The sequence below is a fragment of the Myxocyprinus asiaticus genome, chromosome 30, assembly GCF_019703515.2.
Source record: "Myxocyprinus asiaticus isolate MX2 ecotype Aquarium Trade chromosome 30, UBuf_Myxa_2, whole genome shotgun sequence".
Lineage (NCBI taxonomy): Eukaryota > Metazoa > Chordata > Actinopteri > Cypriniformes > Catostomidae > Myxocyprinus > Myxocyprinus asiaticus.
The window spans coordinates 29,959,310-29,974,372 of NC_059373.1; the positions used below are offsets into that span (position 1 = coordinate 29,959,310).

The 15,063-nt window shown below is 39.3% G+C and overlaps 1 protein-coding gene across 1 annotated transcript; it reads left to right on the forward strand.

Moving 5' to 3' along the window:
• Window positions 1–1,479: 1,479 nt before the first annotated feature.
• LOC127421256 (serine/threonine-protein phosphatase 1 regulatory subunit 10-like) lies at window positions 1,480–14,775 on the forward strand. The gene is made up of 18 exons (XM_051664140.1): window positions 1,480–2,223; window positions 7,028–7,143; window positions 7,259–7,345; window positions 7,443–7,578; window positions 7,681–7,732; window positions 7,823–7,909; window positions 8,026–8,157; window positions 8,541–8,646; window positions 9,051–9,154; window positions 9,273–9,376; window positions 9,525–9,684; window positions 10,202–10,345; window positions 10,436–10,682; window positions 11,078–11,153; window positions 11,256–11,477; window positions 11,574–11,709; window positions 11,788–12,147; window positions 13,153–14,775. Exons 2-18 carry the CDS (start codon window positions 7,037–7,039, stop codon window positions 13,275–13,277), a joined length of 2,385 nt encoding a protein of 794 aa, XP_051520100.1. The 5' UTR covers window positions 1,480–2,223; window positions 7,028–7,036; the 3' UTR covers window positions 13,278–14,775.
• Window positions 14,776–15,063: the final 288 nt, after the last annotated feature.

Below are 15,063 nucleotides of genomic sequence, written 5' to 3' on the forward strand. Positions count from 1 at the left end.
GTAATCTTGACCAACCATTTTGGAGATTTCGGTTTTCCCCATTCAAGTAGACTAGAGCTGTATCTTCGAAAGTTCGAAGCTTATGTAAAAAAAAATAAAAGACATATTTCGTATTGAAGCAATGTACCAGAACTTGATTTGTTTTGGAAAAACCATGTAGTTTGTGACGTCCGAAGCTTCATTTGGCTGAAAACCATGTGACTGCTTCGCTGATTCAAAAGAAGCACAAATCCCAGTACAAGTTTTAACCCAATACAGTTACATACAGTAAGCACATTTCACTCCACTGTTAGTAAAATGTTACTGCCCAGCCCACATAAATATTTATTTTTCAATCTACACATGAATAATTAGTCATTAATTTACTCTTGTACATTGTTTTTATTTTTTTAACATAACACAGTAACTTTTTAACTCATATATAAAGCCACTGAGGCTTGCGCCTTCTCTTGATTATTTATTTATTTATAAACACTTACTTTAGTGAACAAACACAATAACAACGAAACAGAGTTGATAATAAATTGTATTGCTTCAAAACGTTGCCAGCCACAGCGGTGTTCTAGGTGCGCTTAATAAAAAAAAAAATAATAATAATTTTACCATTAGATGGCGATTCATTGAACCTTGTACAGAAGCTTCGAGTACTGAAGCCATTTTCAATACATTTGTAATGAAAGCACCGTTGCTTCTGAAAGCTTAATTTCCCCATCACTAAATGAGTAGAGCTGTTCAGGTTGTAGTCCACAAACCCGGAAGAGAATTTGCCATGGGTTCTCCCTACAAAATAAATTACACACAGTCATACTGTAAACGTGAATTTGAAGCCGTATTGAAGCATCATAAAAAATATATATATATATATATATATATATATATATATATATATATATATATATATATATATATATATATATTTAAAAGATGCCAGCTTCAAAATTCACATTTGAGACATGAAAGTGTGTAATTTATGTTGTAGAACAAAATGTCCATGCGTCGTCAAGTAATGTTAACCACAGACCTATTTTTTACTGATAAATCCAAAACTCCCATTATAAAAACCCATAGGAAAATCACGAGGGACCCCTTGGCGAACTAGACTTCCAGGTTCGCCTACAAAATGACATCACGGCTGAGCAGCTCGGGAGTGTTTCAAAAATGGTGGCCGAGTTTACGGACTTGCTGTGAAAACACTTTGGTTGAGGTTAAAGTTTACTGTGGCGGAAGTGCACAAAGCAATTTATAATTATTGTTTTCTCTAATTTTAACTGGAACACGTTGGCGGAATATAATTATCTCATGTATTCCCGTATTTCAGCAGTTTCTGCTGAATCCACCATTGGATTAAAAGGTTTTTGAATTTGCATAATGTCACATTCGTTTATGCAAACAGAATATGTCGATCAACAGTGTAACCACCTAAATTACTTCAAATATTTTTACTGCAAAATTCAGAGTAAAATAATGGCTAACTCCCTATAGTTTAATATACGCACGTTTAAGCATGTAAAAGAGCTGAGAGTGCAGTGGGGGGATGGGTTTTTCCTTGAACAGACCTAAGGTCGTTTCGAGACTGCGCGCGAGACGACCGCGTGCTCAAACTCCATTTTGTGTTGCAGGGAACGCCCGAACGCGCGTTCGCGAGACGAGTTATGACGTAAAAAACGTCAGAACTATAAATACCGAGTCGCACCCTTCTAGTTCATTCCTGGATTTGTCTGAGGTAAGTGTCACGTCGAAGGACGACTCTCCATTTTTTGCGTTTTAAACGATTATTTTTTTGTCCCAACGTTCGACTACCGTATCAGTTTTATCCACAGAAACTACTTTTGATATTTATCTGGATTTCTGCACACTTCCGACTCCAGCTATTCGACGTTATGCTAATGTGTCTTTGTGCTGTTGTTTGTTTCAGGTCTGTGTCAGTGAAGATCCGGCGTCGAGGATTTTTCAACAGTGTGCGAAGATCAACCCCCAAATAACTCATTTTTTTTTTCTACTCGAGTAACGGACATTTGCTTACTGCTTTTTGGCTCCAGATTGTTCAAGAAGGAAAAGCTCAATTGCAGCCACCACAATCCCGCCCATTATGCCATTTTTCAGCCAATAATGCTAAAGTCATGACAGTTTACGTTCTCTTAAACTGTTTAAAAAGCTGAAAATTGTTGCTGTTAAGCACAGTATATTAATAGCAACCCGAGACGCAGAGGAGAGGTATTAATAGTAAGTGTTTGCTTTCAAACCAATTTGAATCGAAAATGAACGTAACAATTGTCATAGTTGCAGACGATAAATTCCTAACAGTCGAGTGAGGCAGACAGCATGCTGAGATAAAGAGAGACGGTATGAGCTCACACCGCAAAGTCCGAGCAGCGGCTCAACGCCCTGTTTCTCTTTGTGTGTGTGAGACGGAGTACTCAAAATGATGGAAAATAACGATAAAGATAATCATAAGCAATCTGTACATAAAGATTGCAATAGGCAGAGCCAGGAAGTGACTGCATTTAATTTGTGGCTTTTTATAAACTGCCATTTTTCAAAGGAGAGCTCACTGGAACAATCAACGCAATCTGCACATAAAGATTGCCAAGTGGCGACTGGATTTAGCCGAATGGAAAAACCCCAGACTGAAATGCAACATTGTGTGTGTATAACAGGCATTAGTTTGCGGAACTGGATACCGTTGGGCTAGTCTGGTGAAATAAACCTCCCTTGGCAAACGATGATATAATATATATATATATATATATAGCAGTCTCTCTATAAAGATTGCATTTTTGTGTGTTGTGTGCTTAACAAGATACTTAACACGGGTAGTAGAGAGACTATTTGTCTTGTCGATTATGCTTTAAATGGCGGACGGGTTGTCGTTTGCTCGGATCACTCGCGTCAATGGTGGCTTTGTTTTTCAGACTGGATGTACGGGAAATATTATAGTCTGGAACGACTGCCCGAACGCGTCGCCATCATCCCCATACACAGCTCGAGGTATCGTCTCACCATCCGTGAGTCGCTAGCTGGGTAAATATAGTACTTTGTAAATTAGCAAGACGGGGAGAACAGCCGTTGTGCTTTTAAAAGCTTGTTGGGATTCAAAGATGGCGACCGGGCAGCCGTTCAGTAGCGTTGTGCTTCCATCACTCCGACTACCCGAAGAACAAGTGGTTAACGGTAGAAGAGGCGTGGCTTAGCTCAGGCGTCAGCGAATCAGAGGACCCGCTCTCTGCTGTCCTGTCAAGCTGTTATAAGAGAGAGACTTCGTCAGATGGCAATTTATGAAGCAGCAGCAGAAGTTTATGTAACTGGCCTTTAACAACGTTTGATTGTTAGACCAACACTTGACGCTTTGTGTTGACAAAATTTACCAAAAAGCTTTTGGGCAAATTACTTAAAGGTGCCAGTTTATACTACTTTCGATTGAAAGTTTATAGTAATTAATTTTCAATGTGAACTTGAGGGTTTTATCGGTTTATTTACAAGCGTTGTAAGCAATACCATTATACAGGAAATGGTGGATATTTATATCTCCCTCTCTCTAAATATATATATAATCACAGGTTTAGATTTATTTTAAAAGTGAACAAACAGTGTTTTCCCCTTTAATTTGTCTTGTCCACGGGCAATATTTGTCCTCACATCTGCCTTTCATCCAAATCTTTGACAGATACAATGTGAATATGTTGTTTACAGTAACCGTACCATTTTGTTTACTTTTGACATTCTTGTTTGCTATGACAACTGTGACGTTTCCAGGAGTTGTGTGTATTGCTCCGTGTTTAAGGAGTTCCATTGTGAATTCTGAGACTAAAAAAAGTTCTTCAACAACAGTGTCACCGGTAAGACCAAACCTGATTTCTCACACGATATTTAGCCCATCAGAAGTAAGTGTTTCTGTTTTCGATTCAGCCATTAGTATACATTTTTACTTAACTGGAAAATATTTAGGGCACGTAGTCTACACTTAAACGTAAATGTTACTTGCATGCTAAACATTAACATTTAAGTTCATTTGAAGTGACGCGTTGTTCACTTTCTTTAGTCCTGTGACTGGTCGGTCTCGTCGGGACGTTTCGTGGCTGTGTCCAGTCGAGTGTGATGTTATGAGAGGAACTGTGGGGAGAAATACTCGTTGCTCCGCGTGGGCAGGGCAAATGACGTCTCTCTCTCTCTCTCTCTCTCTCTCTCTCTCTCTCTCTCTCTCTCTCTCTCTCTCTCTCTCTCTCTCTCTCTCTCTCTCTCTCTCTCTCTCTCTCTCTCTCTCTCTCTCTCTCTCTCTCTGTAATTGACTGAACTACGGTCAGACATTATTTGGTATATGTCTGTTTTACAAAAATGCCTTGCCATTATAATTGCGTATACTTTTCTTTTATTATACTGTTTCTAAATCACACTTGGCACTGCTTTAGGTATGTTTGTTGATGTATAGAAATAACCACAGTATAGCTTAACTTTAAGGTCCAATTAAATTATTTTTATATTATTGTGTACAACTAGCATGCATATACTACTTTGTAAATCACTTACAAAATGTAATGTATCACATATTTTTTTAAAATATAAGTTTATATAATATATATATATATATATATATATATATATATACACACTGATCAGCCACAACATTTAAACCACCTGCCTAATATTGTGTAGGTCCCCCTCGTGCCACCAAAACAGCTCCAAACCGCATCTCAGAATAGCATTCTGAGATGAAATTCTTCTCACCACAATTGTACAGAGCAGTTATCTGAGAACCAGTCTGGCCATTCTCTGTTGACCTGTCTCAGAGTAAATTCTAGAGACTGTTGTGTGTGAAAATCCCAGAAATACTCAAACCAGCCCATCTGGCACCAACAATCATGCCACGGTCCAAATCACTGAGATCAAATTTTTTCCCCATTCTGATGGTTGATGTGAACATTAACTGAAGCTCCTGACCTGTATCTGCATGATTTTATGCACTGCACTGCTGCCACACGATTGGCTGATTAGATAATCGCATGGATGATTGTTGGTGCCGGACAGGCTGGTTTGAGTATTTCTGTAACTGCTGATCTCCAGGGATTTTCACACACAACAGTCTCTAGAATTTACTCAGAATGATGCCAAAAACAAAAAACATCCAGTGAGCAGCAGTTCTGCGGATGGAAAAGCCTTGTTGATGAGAGAGGTCAACAGAGAATGGCCAGACTGGTTCGAACTGACAAAGTCTACAGTAACTCAGATAACCGCTCTGTACAATCGTAGTGAGAAGAATATCATCTCAGAATGCTATATTGAGATGCGGGTTGGTGCTGTTTTGGCAGCACGAGGGGGACCTACACAATATTAGGCAGGTGATTTTAATGTTGTGGCTGATCCGTGTGTGTATATATATATATATATATATATATATATATGTATATATTTATTTATTTTTGATTTATACTATTTTTTTTATTTAGAATGGACTATAATATATTAGTAATTTAAATGTAATATGTACTGTATATACAATGTAAATGTAATAAACTCGTCTTGGTTTATCTAAAGAACATGATCAATTTCAATTGGTGTTAGGTAAGAATAATAACAGATGGATCACAGCAGTGTCAAACAAGGAAGGAAGAAAGTATTTTAATGCCAGAGTCCCTGTGTGGTTCACAGCTGTCATTGTGACAGTGCTTTTCTTTTACTAAGACAGCTGACCAAGTGTCTGTGTGAGCTTCACTGTTAAACAAGAATGAAGTCAGAGTTTATATTGAAGTACGGTATAGTGTTCAAGGGTGTGAACCTTTCTTTTTCATGTGCACACTTTTACTGTGTTTCTCCCAGTCTGTAAAAAAAAAAAAAAAAAAAAAGTGCTTTTGTAAATGGTATTAGAAATACACTTATATACTTTAAGACTTCAATCATGGAGGATCACAAGGGTTATCCAGACCTTATAAAGTAAAATTTTAATAAAAGATCTAAACCCTATATTCAGCTGTAAGTGCAGCTTCTTTTTTTTCTTCTCATACCTCTTTTTATTATGATGTTTTTCCAATGATATGATTTGAATGCACAATACTGATCACAACCAACATATTCTGTTTCATGACTTTAAGATCTTTGTACCTGTGTACCTTTTCTTTGGGTGATGTACAGTATATATGAAAAGCAGGTGGGTTGTACAATGATGACAGTGACAACACACATATACCGTTTTGTTTGTTTGTAATTATAAACAGCTTGCAGGATGTTAATTTTAGAGGAAAAAAGTAGTAGTGTAATTACACAGTGTTCATGTAGCCATGTTCTAGTTAACTATAAAAGTTATTCTTGTAGCCCCTTTTTAAGTTGGCGAAAGTCTTGTAAATGTTGACAGCCTGAATAAGTATATATTATAACATGCTAGTAAGCGATCTTTGTAATCAACTGCAATGTAGAATTTCATTTGACAACAAAGACCAACCTTTATATGCAATTATACATTTTCCCAACTAATGAAAAATTGTGTATATAATATAATGTTATTTAATGAAGCACATGAGTTAATAATGAATGCTATTGAGAAAACATGACTTTGAACATACTGTCATTTGGGCAATGAAGGACACTGCATGCTCTGTGGTTCTGTACGAGTGGTAATGGTTGCACATGTGATATTTAAAAGTTGAATCACATCCTGTGCATGCCAGAAAGCAGCTGATAAGATGCACATATCCAATTCCTCAAAACATTGGAAAAACAACTACTGAGCCCATACAGTGTTGTCCGTAGCCATGTGTTTGATCATTGTGCTGATGATATGTCCTTGCCGTCATACAGACCTATTGTCTCAAGTGTTTTCCATGTTGCTTCAGTTCTGTGGTCACCTGGTTTAAATTTACATTGATGGAAATAAGTTGAAGGTTTGAAGTTCTCCTTGTGTGTTCCAGTGGGCTCTCCTTTAGTGCTATCATTTCAGAGTCTTGAGTGTAGATTCGAACGATTTGATGCCATATCCCAGATTCTCCCCAGTGGCACAAGCACATGAGTAACCCTCATTCTCTCTCTCCCTCTATGGCAGTAAGCAGTTATGGCTGTGGGCCCAGTGGACCCCAGAGAGGTGCTAAAAGGAGTTGAAGCTCTTTTGGGGAAGGATGGAGAGCTACGGAGCCTTGAGGGAGTTGCTAAAGTCTTCAGGTGAGATGAAATAAAAGTGCACACAAACCTTAATGGACGCATTTCAAAAGCCATAAATTCCATAAACTGATAATATTCCTGATGTATTGTTCTGTTTACACCCTTTTTTATACAGTCTCATGAAGGCTTCTCCTAAAATGGTCAGCAGATGCATGTATCTAAACATTTTACTGCAGACAAAATCTCACGATATACTAAATCGGTGAGTATAAAATCCATTAAAAAAAACTAGTTTCTTAAAATCCTTTCCTTTTTATGGTCGTGGTTAACACTAACCCCCTGGTTTTTCCTCCATCCAGATTTATCCGAGTTGGGGGCTACAAGTTGTTGAACTCTTGGCTCACCTACTCAAAGACCACCACCAACACACCCCTACTGCAGCTCATACTGCTCACCCTCCAGAAACTTCCCCTGACTGTAGACCACCTGAAACAGGTACTTCACCAGACTCATGGCCCATACAACCAGCACTGAAGAAATAATGTATATGTTGACACAGGCCTCTAAAAGATTTTTGTGTTCTTCTTTCTTTCCTAGAATAACACAGCCAAGCTGGTGAAACAACTGAGCAAGAGTGGTGAGACAGAAGGTAAGAGCGAGTGTTTCACGAATCAAAGTCACAAAGTCTGCTTATAACATAAGTCCTGAGCTTAGGTTTGAACTCGTGTCTTTCTCTCAGAGTTGAGGAAACTTGCGTCAGTGCTGGTGGACGGGTGGATGGCCATTATTCGCTCTCAGAGCGTCTCCAGTGGAGCTTCACCCAATGGTAGGTCTTTTATTTAACTCTGTTTTGTGTTAAAGTAAACTTTACTGCCATTTTTAAAGTGCATTTGACGGCGTCAAATAACCCAACCCTGTGAATAACACAAACCTGTTCATCAGACAAGAAGCGGAAAAAGGAGGAGGGAAAAGTGCGTCCAGAAGTGAAGCCACGGGAAAAGGGAACAGATGAGGAGAAGAAGAAAGACAAACCAAAAGCTTATGCTCCAAGTCATGCGAAGATCCGCTCCACAGGTCAGTCTTTTACAAATTTTACAAGTTCTCCCATACAAAAACAAGGCTTTCTCAACCCTTAGATTTCTCTTAATGCTGTTGTCATCTCAATGTAAGATATATTGATCTAGATAGATAGACCGAAAGTTCACTGTAACTCAGATAACAGCTCTGTACAATTGTGATGAGAAGAATATCATCTCAGAATGCTATTCTGAGATGCGGGTTGGCGCTGTTTTGGTGGCACGAGGGGGACCTACACAATATTAGGCAGGTGGTTTTAATGTTGTGGCTGATCGGTGTATGCCATCTCAAGATGTTTTCGGTATCTAATTAAAAGGCATACTGTAAAGACTATGATAGCAACACTGGTTTCAGATGTTCTTGGTCTGTGTTGTCAACAGGTTTGGAGGTGGAGAACCCAGCTCCAGTTCCGGTAAAGAAGACCCCCACTGCACCCCTACTCGGAGAAAAATACAACATCAAACCAGCTGTGCTTAAAAGACCAAGGTTAATAGACACTCTTTCTTTCTTTCTTTTTAATATTTTATTTTATTTATTCATTCTTTCATTTTTTTTTTCTTTGTTTCATTAATTGTTTCTTTCATTCTTTAAATCTTTTTTCTTTCATGTATTTGTTCTTTCTTTCTTCATTCCTTTCTTAATGTTTTCTTTTTTCTTTCTCTTTTCTTTCTTTCATTTAATTGATCTTTTTTACTGTCTTTCTCTCTTTCTTTCTTTTTATGTATTTTTTTCTGTCTGTTACTTTCTTTCTTCCATCTTTCCATCCATCAATCCATTATTGAGAAGTCTTGTGCCATTCTGGCCCCTCCTGATCTGGTTTATGATTTGAATTGAAATTGAATCCAGTTTTACTTTTAAATGGATGATTAAACTCTTCCTTTCATCTGTAGCACCATACCATCTGACACACCACCAGTAGAGAAGAAGTACAAGCCCCTTAACACCACCCCCAACTCTGCCAAAGAGATCAAAGTCAAACTTATACCTGCACAGCGTGAGTATGCCCAGTCAGCATCTTAACTCAAGGAATACGGTCATGATAATTTATTCTTGGGTCAATTTAATCTTCATAAAGAGACTAGTGCTGAATCTCATGTCTCTCTTCCTTTTAGCAATGGAGGCCACTGGATTTTTGGATGCCCTCAATTCTGCGCCAGTGCCTGGCATCAAGATAAAGAAAAAGAAGCCTAAAGCTGCCTCTCCCACCTCTAATAAGGTTTGCCACTTCAGACAGTCCTTAATAATTTGCGTTTATTTTTAATTACATACTTTGTGCATATTTATTTCTCCAGGAACAAAGACACAAATGAACTAACAATGTTAATTTTGCTTTCTTCCTTCTCTTTTCCCTTGTGCTTCCACAGCCTTGTCCGTTTGAGAGCAAGCTGCAGTCGTACTCTGGCTCACAGCCCAAACCCTCTTCCCCCGAGACTCCTTCATCTCAGACTCCTCCTCATGAGAGCCAAGAGCTGGAGCAGCCCGGAACACCTGTGCCCACTGAGGACCCTGAAGCCATGGACACCAGTGAGTCAGATCACATGACTTTCTGTGCTAACATCTGAGCTCCTGCTCTCTAAAGAATCTAATAACATTTACAGTGCATTTTCAAGTGTTAACTTAATGTTGGGACATACACATACTTTATTAGTGCTATTTCCACATTTAAGAATAATGATAAAGAAATTGAAACTATGAAATAACACAACTGGAAGTATGGGAATTATATAGCAACCAAAATTGTTAAATAAATCACAACTATTTATATTAGAGCTTCTTGTTAATTTGTTGGCTGGTTTTCATGCACAGTTACTGCACAACCCCAGTTTTATGTAATGTAAAGAAAGAAATACAAATGCACAGTTTATATTTGTCTACAAAACAAATTTTTAGAAATTACGTTTGAGTCTTTAGGAAAAAATAAGTCTGAGTCTGTCCATTTCTTTGACTGATTACGTACTTTTGCCTAAATTGTTTATGTAATCTCCACCATAGCAACTGAATGAATATTTTGAATCTGAAATGCTTTCTTGCATGTTTTCAGGTGAAAAGCCCAACTCTCTTTCTGAACCACATGCAGAGGAGGAGAGTCTGACTAAGAAGGGAAAGAAAAAGAAAAGTGTTCGGTGGGCAGAAGAAGATAATCTCAAAAAGTACTTCTACTTTGACCTGGATGAGACTGAGAGGGGTAAGACAACTTTGCCTTCACTCACTGGTTTATCTGCAGAAATAAATACTTGTGGGACTCATTCAGTAATCAACGCTCCCTTTCCCTCAGTGAATGTCAATAAGATTAAGGACTTTGGTGAGGCGGCCAAACGGGAGCTGATGATGGACAGGCAGACGTTTGAGATGGCCCGACGTCTTTCTCACGACACTATGGAGGAAAGGGTGCCCTGGACTCCACCGCGACCTCTGACCCTGATAGGCAGCTTGGTCATTCCAGGGGCAAACAGCAGAGAGAAGATGATCCAGAGAGACAGAGAGATGGGCATTCTGCAGGAGATCTTCCTCAGCAAGGAGAGGTAGGCCAAGACCTGCCAGTATTTCGATTTCCACTGGCATTTTGTCACATATAGTGATTTTTCACTACAAGTCAACATGAAACTGTATATTCAAAGACAAGTAATGCAGGGTGGGACTTGATTTTATTCATCTGGATTTGACTGAATCGTGAAAAGTAGGCATGATATTATTGGTTAACATTTTTAAAACAAGTAATTTCAGGGGCAAAGACAGTTATTACATTTTAATGAAAGATTATGTAAACAAACATTATTTTCTTTAGAATAATGTGCACCGATGAACCCGGGACATTTATCGAAGTAAATAGGGTTCATTTTGATTCATGTTCTCTTTAGAAACATAACATAATATTTTCAACTAAGTTTACATATAGGGTTTGTTTCTCTCTATGCAGTGTTCCAGATAGCCCTCATGAGCCTGACCCTGAACCATATGAGCCCATGCCTCCCCGTCTCATCCCATTGGATGAGGTAAGACAGACTGTGAACTTTTTACTTGGGTTCAAATGTATTTTAGAAGTTTTCCCATGGTATGATGTTTTGACCTGTCTTTCTCATTCGGTGGTGTTGTAGGACTGCACTATGATGGAAGAGAATTACATCGAGCCTGCTGACAATGCTACCTCTGCAGACTCCTCTTCCGGCGATAACGAAGGCTCCAAACTGCCTCCTGTTCTGGCCAACCTCATGGGCAGCCTGGGCAACAGCGGCCGCAGCCCCCAGGCACAAGGCAATGCCCCACCAGCCAGTAATAACCCCACTGTCAACGTGCAGGAACTGCTCTCATCCATCATGGTAAGAAAAAGCGTAGATGACATCAACATTTCTCCTTTTTTAGCTATATGTCACTTACAGTGCATGGAGACTTTAAGTCTTCCTATGTGTGTCCAGGGTGCTCAGGGAACTAACCAGTCTCCAGAGGACCTGATCAAACAGCCTGATTTCTCTGATAAGATCAAGCAGCTTTTGGGCTCTCTGCAACAGAATCAGAACCAAAATCAGAACCCGCCTGCCAATGCTCCGCCAAGTAAGTGTTTGCTTATTTTCAAAAATCTGTGAGATGGTTAAGCGGTGTATTTCATTGTCTGTTTTTCTGAATTTGCAGTGAACACTGGTTTGCTTGGTCATGGCCCTGGCATGAACATGAACAACATGAACATGCCGATGCCCATGAACGGCGGTTTCCCCCCAAACAAGCCTCCCGGTGGCCCACATTTCAACCACCCCCCCCCTCCTCACGGCCACGGGCCACCCTTCAACGCCGGTGGCCCACGCATGATGGGTCCCCCGCCCGGTCCACAGGGCCGAGGGGGGGACAACGGAAACTACTGGGGCGACGACTCCATGAGAGGGGGCCCACACCGGGGAGGCCACTTCCACCGGGGGAGAGGAAGAGGAGTAGATCAGGGGTTCAGAGGACGAGGGGGTCGCGGAGGACCTCGCGGGGGACATAACAACATGAATGGTAAGCTTCAAGGCTGATTTAAGCAGGGTGATTGGTTTCTTATTTTGCAAAGTGGTCATTAAATACACTCAAACATGTCAGTCAAAAGTATTAACACAACTACCCATTCTGTATTTTCATTTTTTTATAGTAATAAAATATACACTCAGTGACCACTTTACATATTAGGAACACCTGTACACCTACTTATTCATGCGATTATCTAATCAGCCAATCGTGTGACAGCAGTGCATAAAATCATGCAGATACGGGTCAGGAGCTTCAGTTAATGTTCACATTAATGATCAGAATGGGGAAAAATGTGATCTCAGGGATTTGGACTGTGGCATGATTGTTGGTGCCAGACAGGCTGGTTTGAGTAACTGCTGATCTCCTGGGATTTTCACACACAACAATGGTGCGAAAAACCAAAAACATCCAGTGAGCGGCAGTTCTGCGGATGGAAACACCTTGTTGATGAGAGAGGTCAGCGGAGCATCACATTTTTTCCCCCATTCTGATGGTTGATATGAACATTAACTGAAGCTCCTGACCCATATCTACATGATTTTATGCATTTCACTGCTGCCACACGATTGACTGATTAGATAATCACATGAATAAGTAGGTGTACAGGTGTTCCTAATAAAGCACTCAGTGAGTGTATTTCATCCCCTTAAATAGTAATGCTATTTATTTTTTAACAATAGTTAAGTCATCCATACTAATGGAAGTATGGAATTAGATAGTGACCAAAAAATATTTTAGCTTCTTAAAAGTAGCCACCCTTTGCCTAGATTTCAACTTGGCAAATTTCCATTTTCTCACTCAACTTCGAGGTGCCACCTGAAATGCTTTTTAAGCAGTATTGGAGTTCCTATTCATTAAAAATATATATATATTCATGATATAAAAATAATAAGCAAATATGAGAAAGTGCATTCAAACTTTTTACTAATAGAAAAATGGATTTCATTTTCTTGATGAGCTTTTAAATAGTATTAACTTGTTTTTCTTTCATCTTAGATATGTCAAAGAGGCCTGTGTGTCGTCATTTCATGATGAAGGGGAACTGTCGGTATGAAAACAACTGTGCATTTTACCATCCTGGCGTGAACGGACCACCGCTTCCCCCCCAGCATGGCCACTAACACTGAAAAACTGCCATTCTATGATCTTGCCACTAGTGGGCGACAGGACTAAAAAATGAGCCACATATACAGAAACTGAATCTGACTCAAAGAAACAGGACAATGTGGACGGGGATGATTGCGTCTGTGACAGCACAATCCCGTCTGCTTCCTCTGCCTGTACAGGATCAGTTTCTTCTCCTTTCCACACTACTATCCCCCATCCAAACACATTAACTCGGAAAGCAATGAGAATTAATTATATTCTCTTTGAAGGCATCCGAGTCAGACAGTGAAAACAAACCCATTACTTGACTTTGGGGCCTCCGTGTAAATTTGTATTCCTGGAGATGGTGATTCATATGTATATTTTTATTGTGATTCTGTGTACCACTGACTTGACTGCTGAAGATTGTACTCTGTTGCTCTGGAACCACTAGGACAAGGTGTAAATAATTGTCTTCTGCCTGTGGTTCAGTTATTCAGTTCGGTAGCTTCCCTGGAGGCCAAAACTCCTAAGATCCTGGATGCACAACTTTCCAAATTATAATTTGGGCATCCATCAAGAGCGTAACTCGGATACCCATCATGATATTGAACACTTTCAAAGGTAATTGGTCGTATTAGAAAACAGTCTGGAGGTTTTTAAGATTTAATTCACTTAATTTGGTCCCTCTTAATGTTGACAAAAGGGGGCGCACTCTTTTTATTTTCTGCTTTCTATAGAAGAGGAAGAAACTCTCCTTCTATCAAAGGTGACTAAATGGTAATTGGTGCATAAAAAGTGTATCAGGTCATCCTCACACATGGTCCCTCTTTTTTCAATGTTTTTCAGGTTTCAGTTAAAAGAAAAAAGAGTTTGAAAACCCCAGTCTGACTGTCCTTTAGCACTGAATTGCATCTGTGTTTTGGCGTTATGTTCACCTTATGCCCAAATTGGAATTCTGTGAATCGCAGCCTAAAGGATTGATACTACCTTTTCTGTCTGGGTGCAAGGTGCAAAATTTTGAAGTCCCGTTGCGTACTTGAATGTACTCCAAAGATCTTGCCAAGCCTCCTAAAGAAATGTCAACTGTTGTTCTTTGTGTTGTGACAATCAGGAGAATTGGTTGTGAGGATTTCCTACTTGATGTTGATGCTACCATATGATTTGCTGTGTGCATTCATGTATGTTCTCATGCTATCAGACACTCAGTCCAGCTCAGACTCGCATGGGTCGTGCCGGAGTCACGTCTGTCCTGCTCTGTCAGTGTTCAGCTGAGCCTAACTGGGGCTACAAACCACTATCAAGGCCAAACTTATTCAGGTGTTTTCTGTGAAAACAGTGGCCATTGTGTCTCTTGTGGGACTCTTATTTTCATTTTTGTTTGATTCACGGTTCTATTCCCATGATTTTATTTTGATACAATTCAGATAATATTTCTTTTCTATCTAAATGAGGTTTCATTATTCTTTTGAGAGATGTCTATTTGTCAGAGAACGCCACTTAAACACAATAAAAGGCATATTCAGACATGTACATTTTTTTTTTCTTTTTTTACGTGTAAATTAATAAACATTAAGAAATTAGAAATGTGCTGTGTGTTCAGTATTTACATGTTTCATAACTCCTTAAAGGAACAGTTCATGAACATGGGCGTATGTCAAGAGTTTTTGTGAATCACTTACATTTCTGTTCCTCTAAGCTTTTGTATGGCTTCAGAAGACTTGAAATACAGTCATATGGCCTTTTTTAAAATAAAACTTTCATGTTGCTTTGATGTACTTTTCGAAGCTTGAAAGCTCCAGTCCCCATTTATTGTAACTG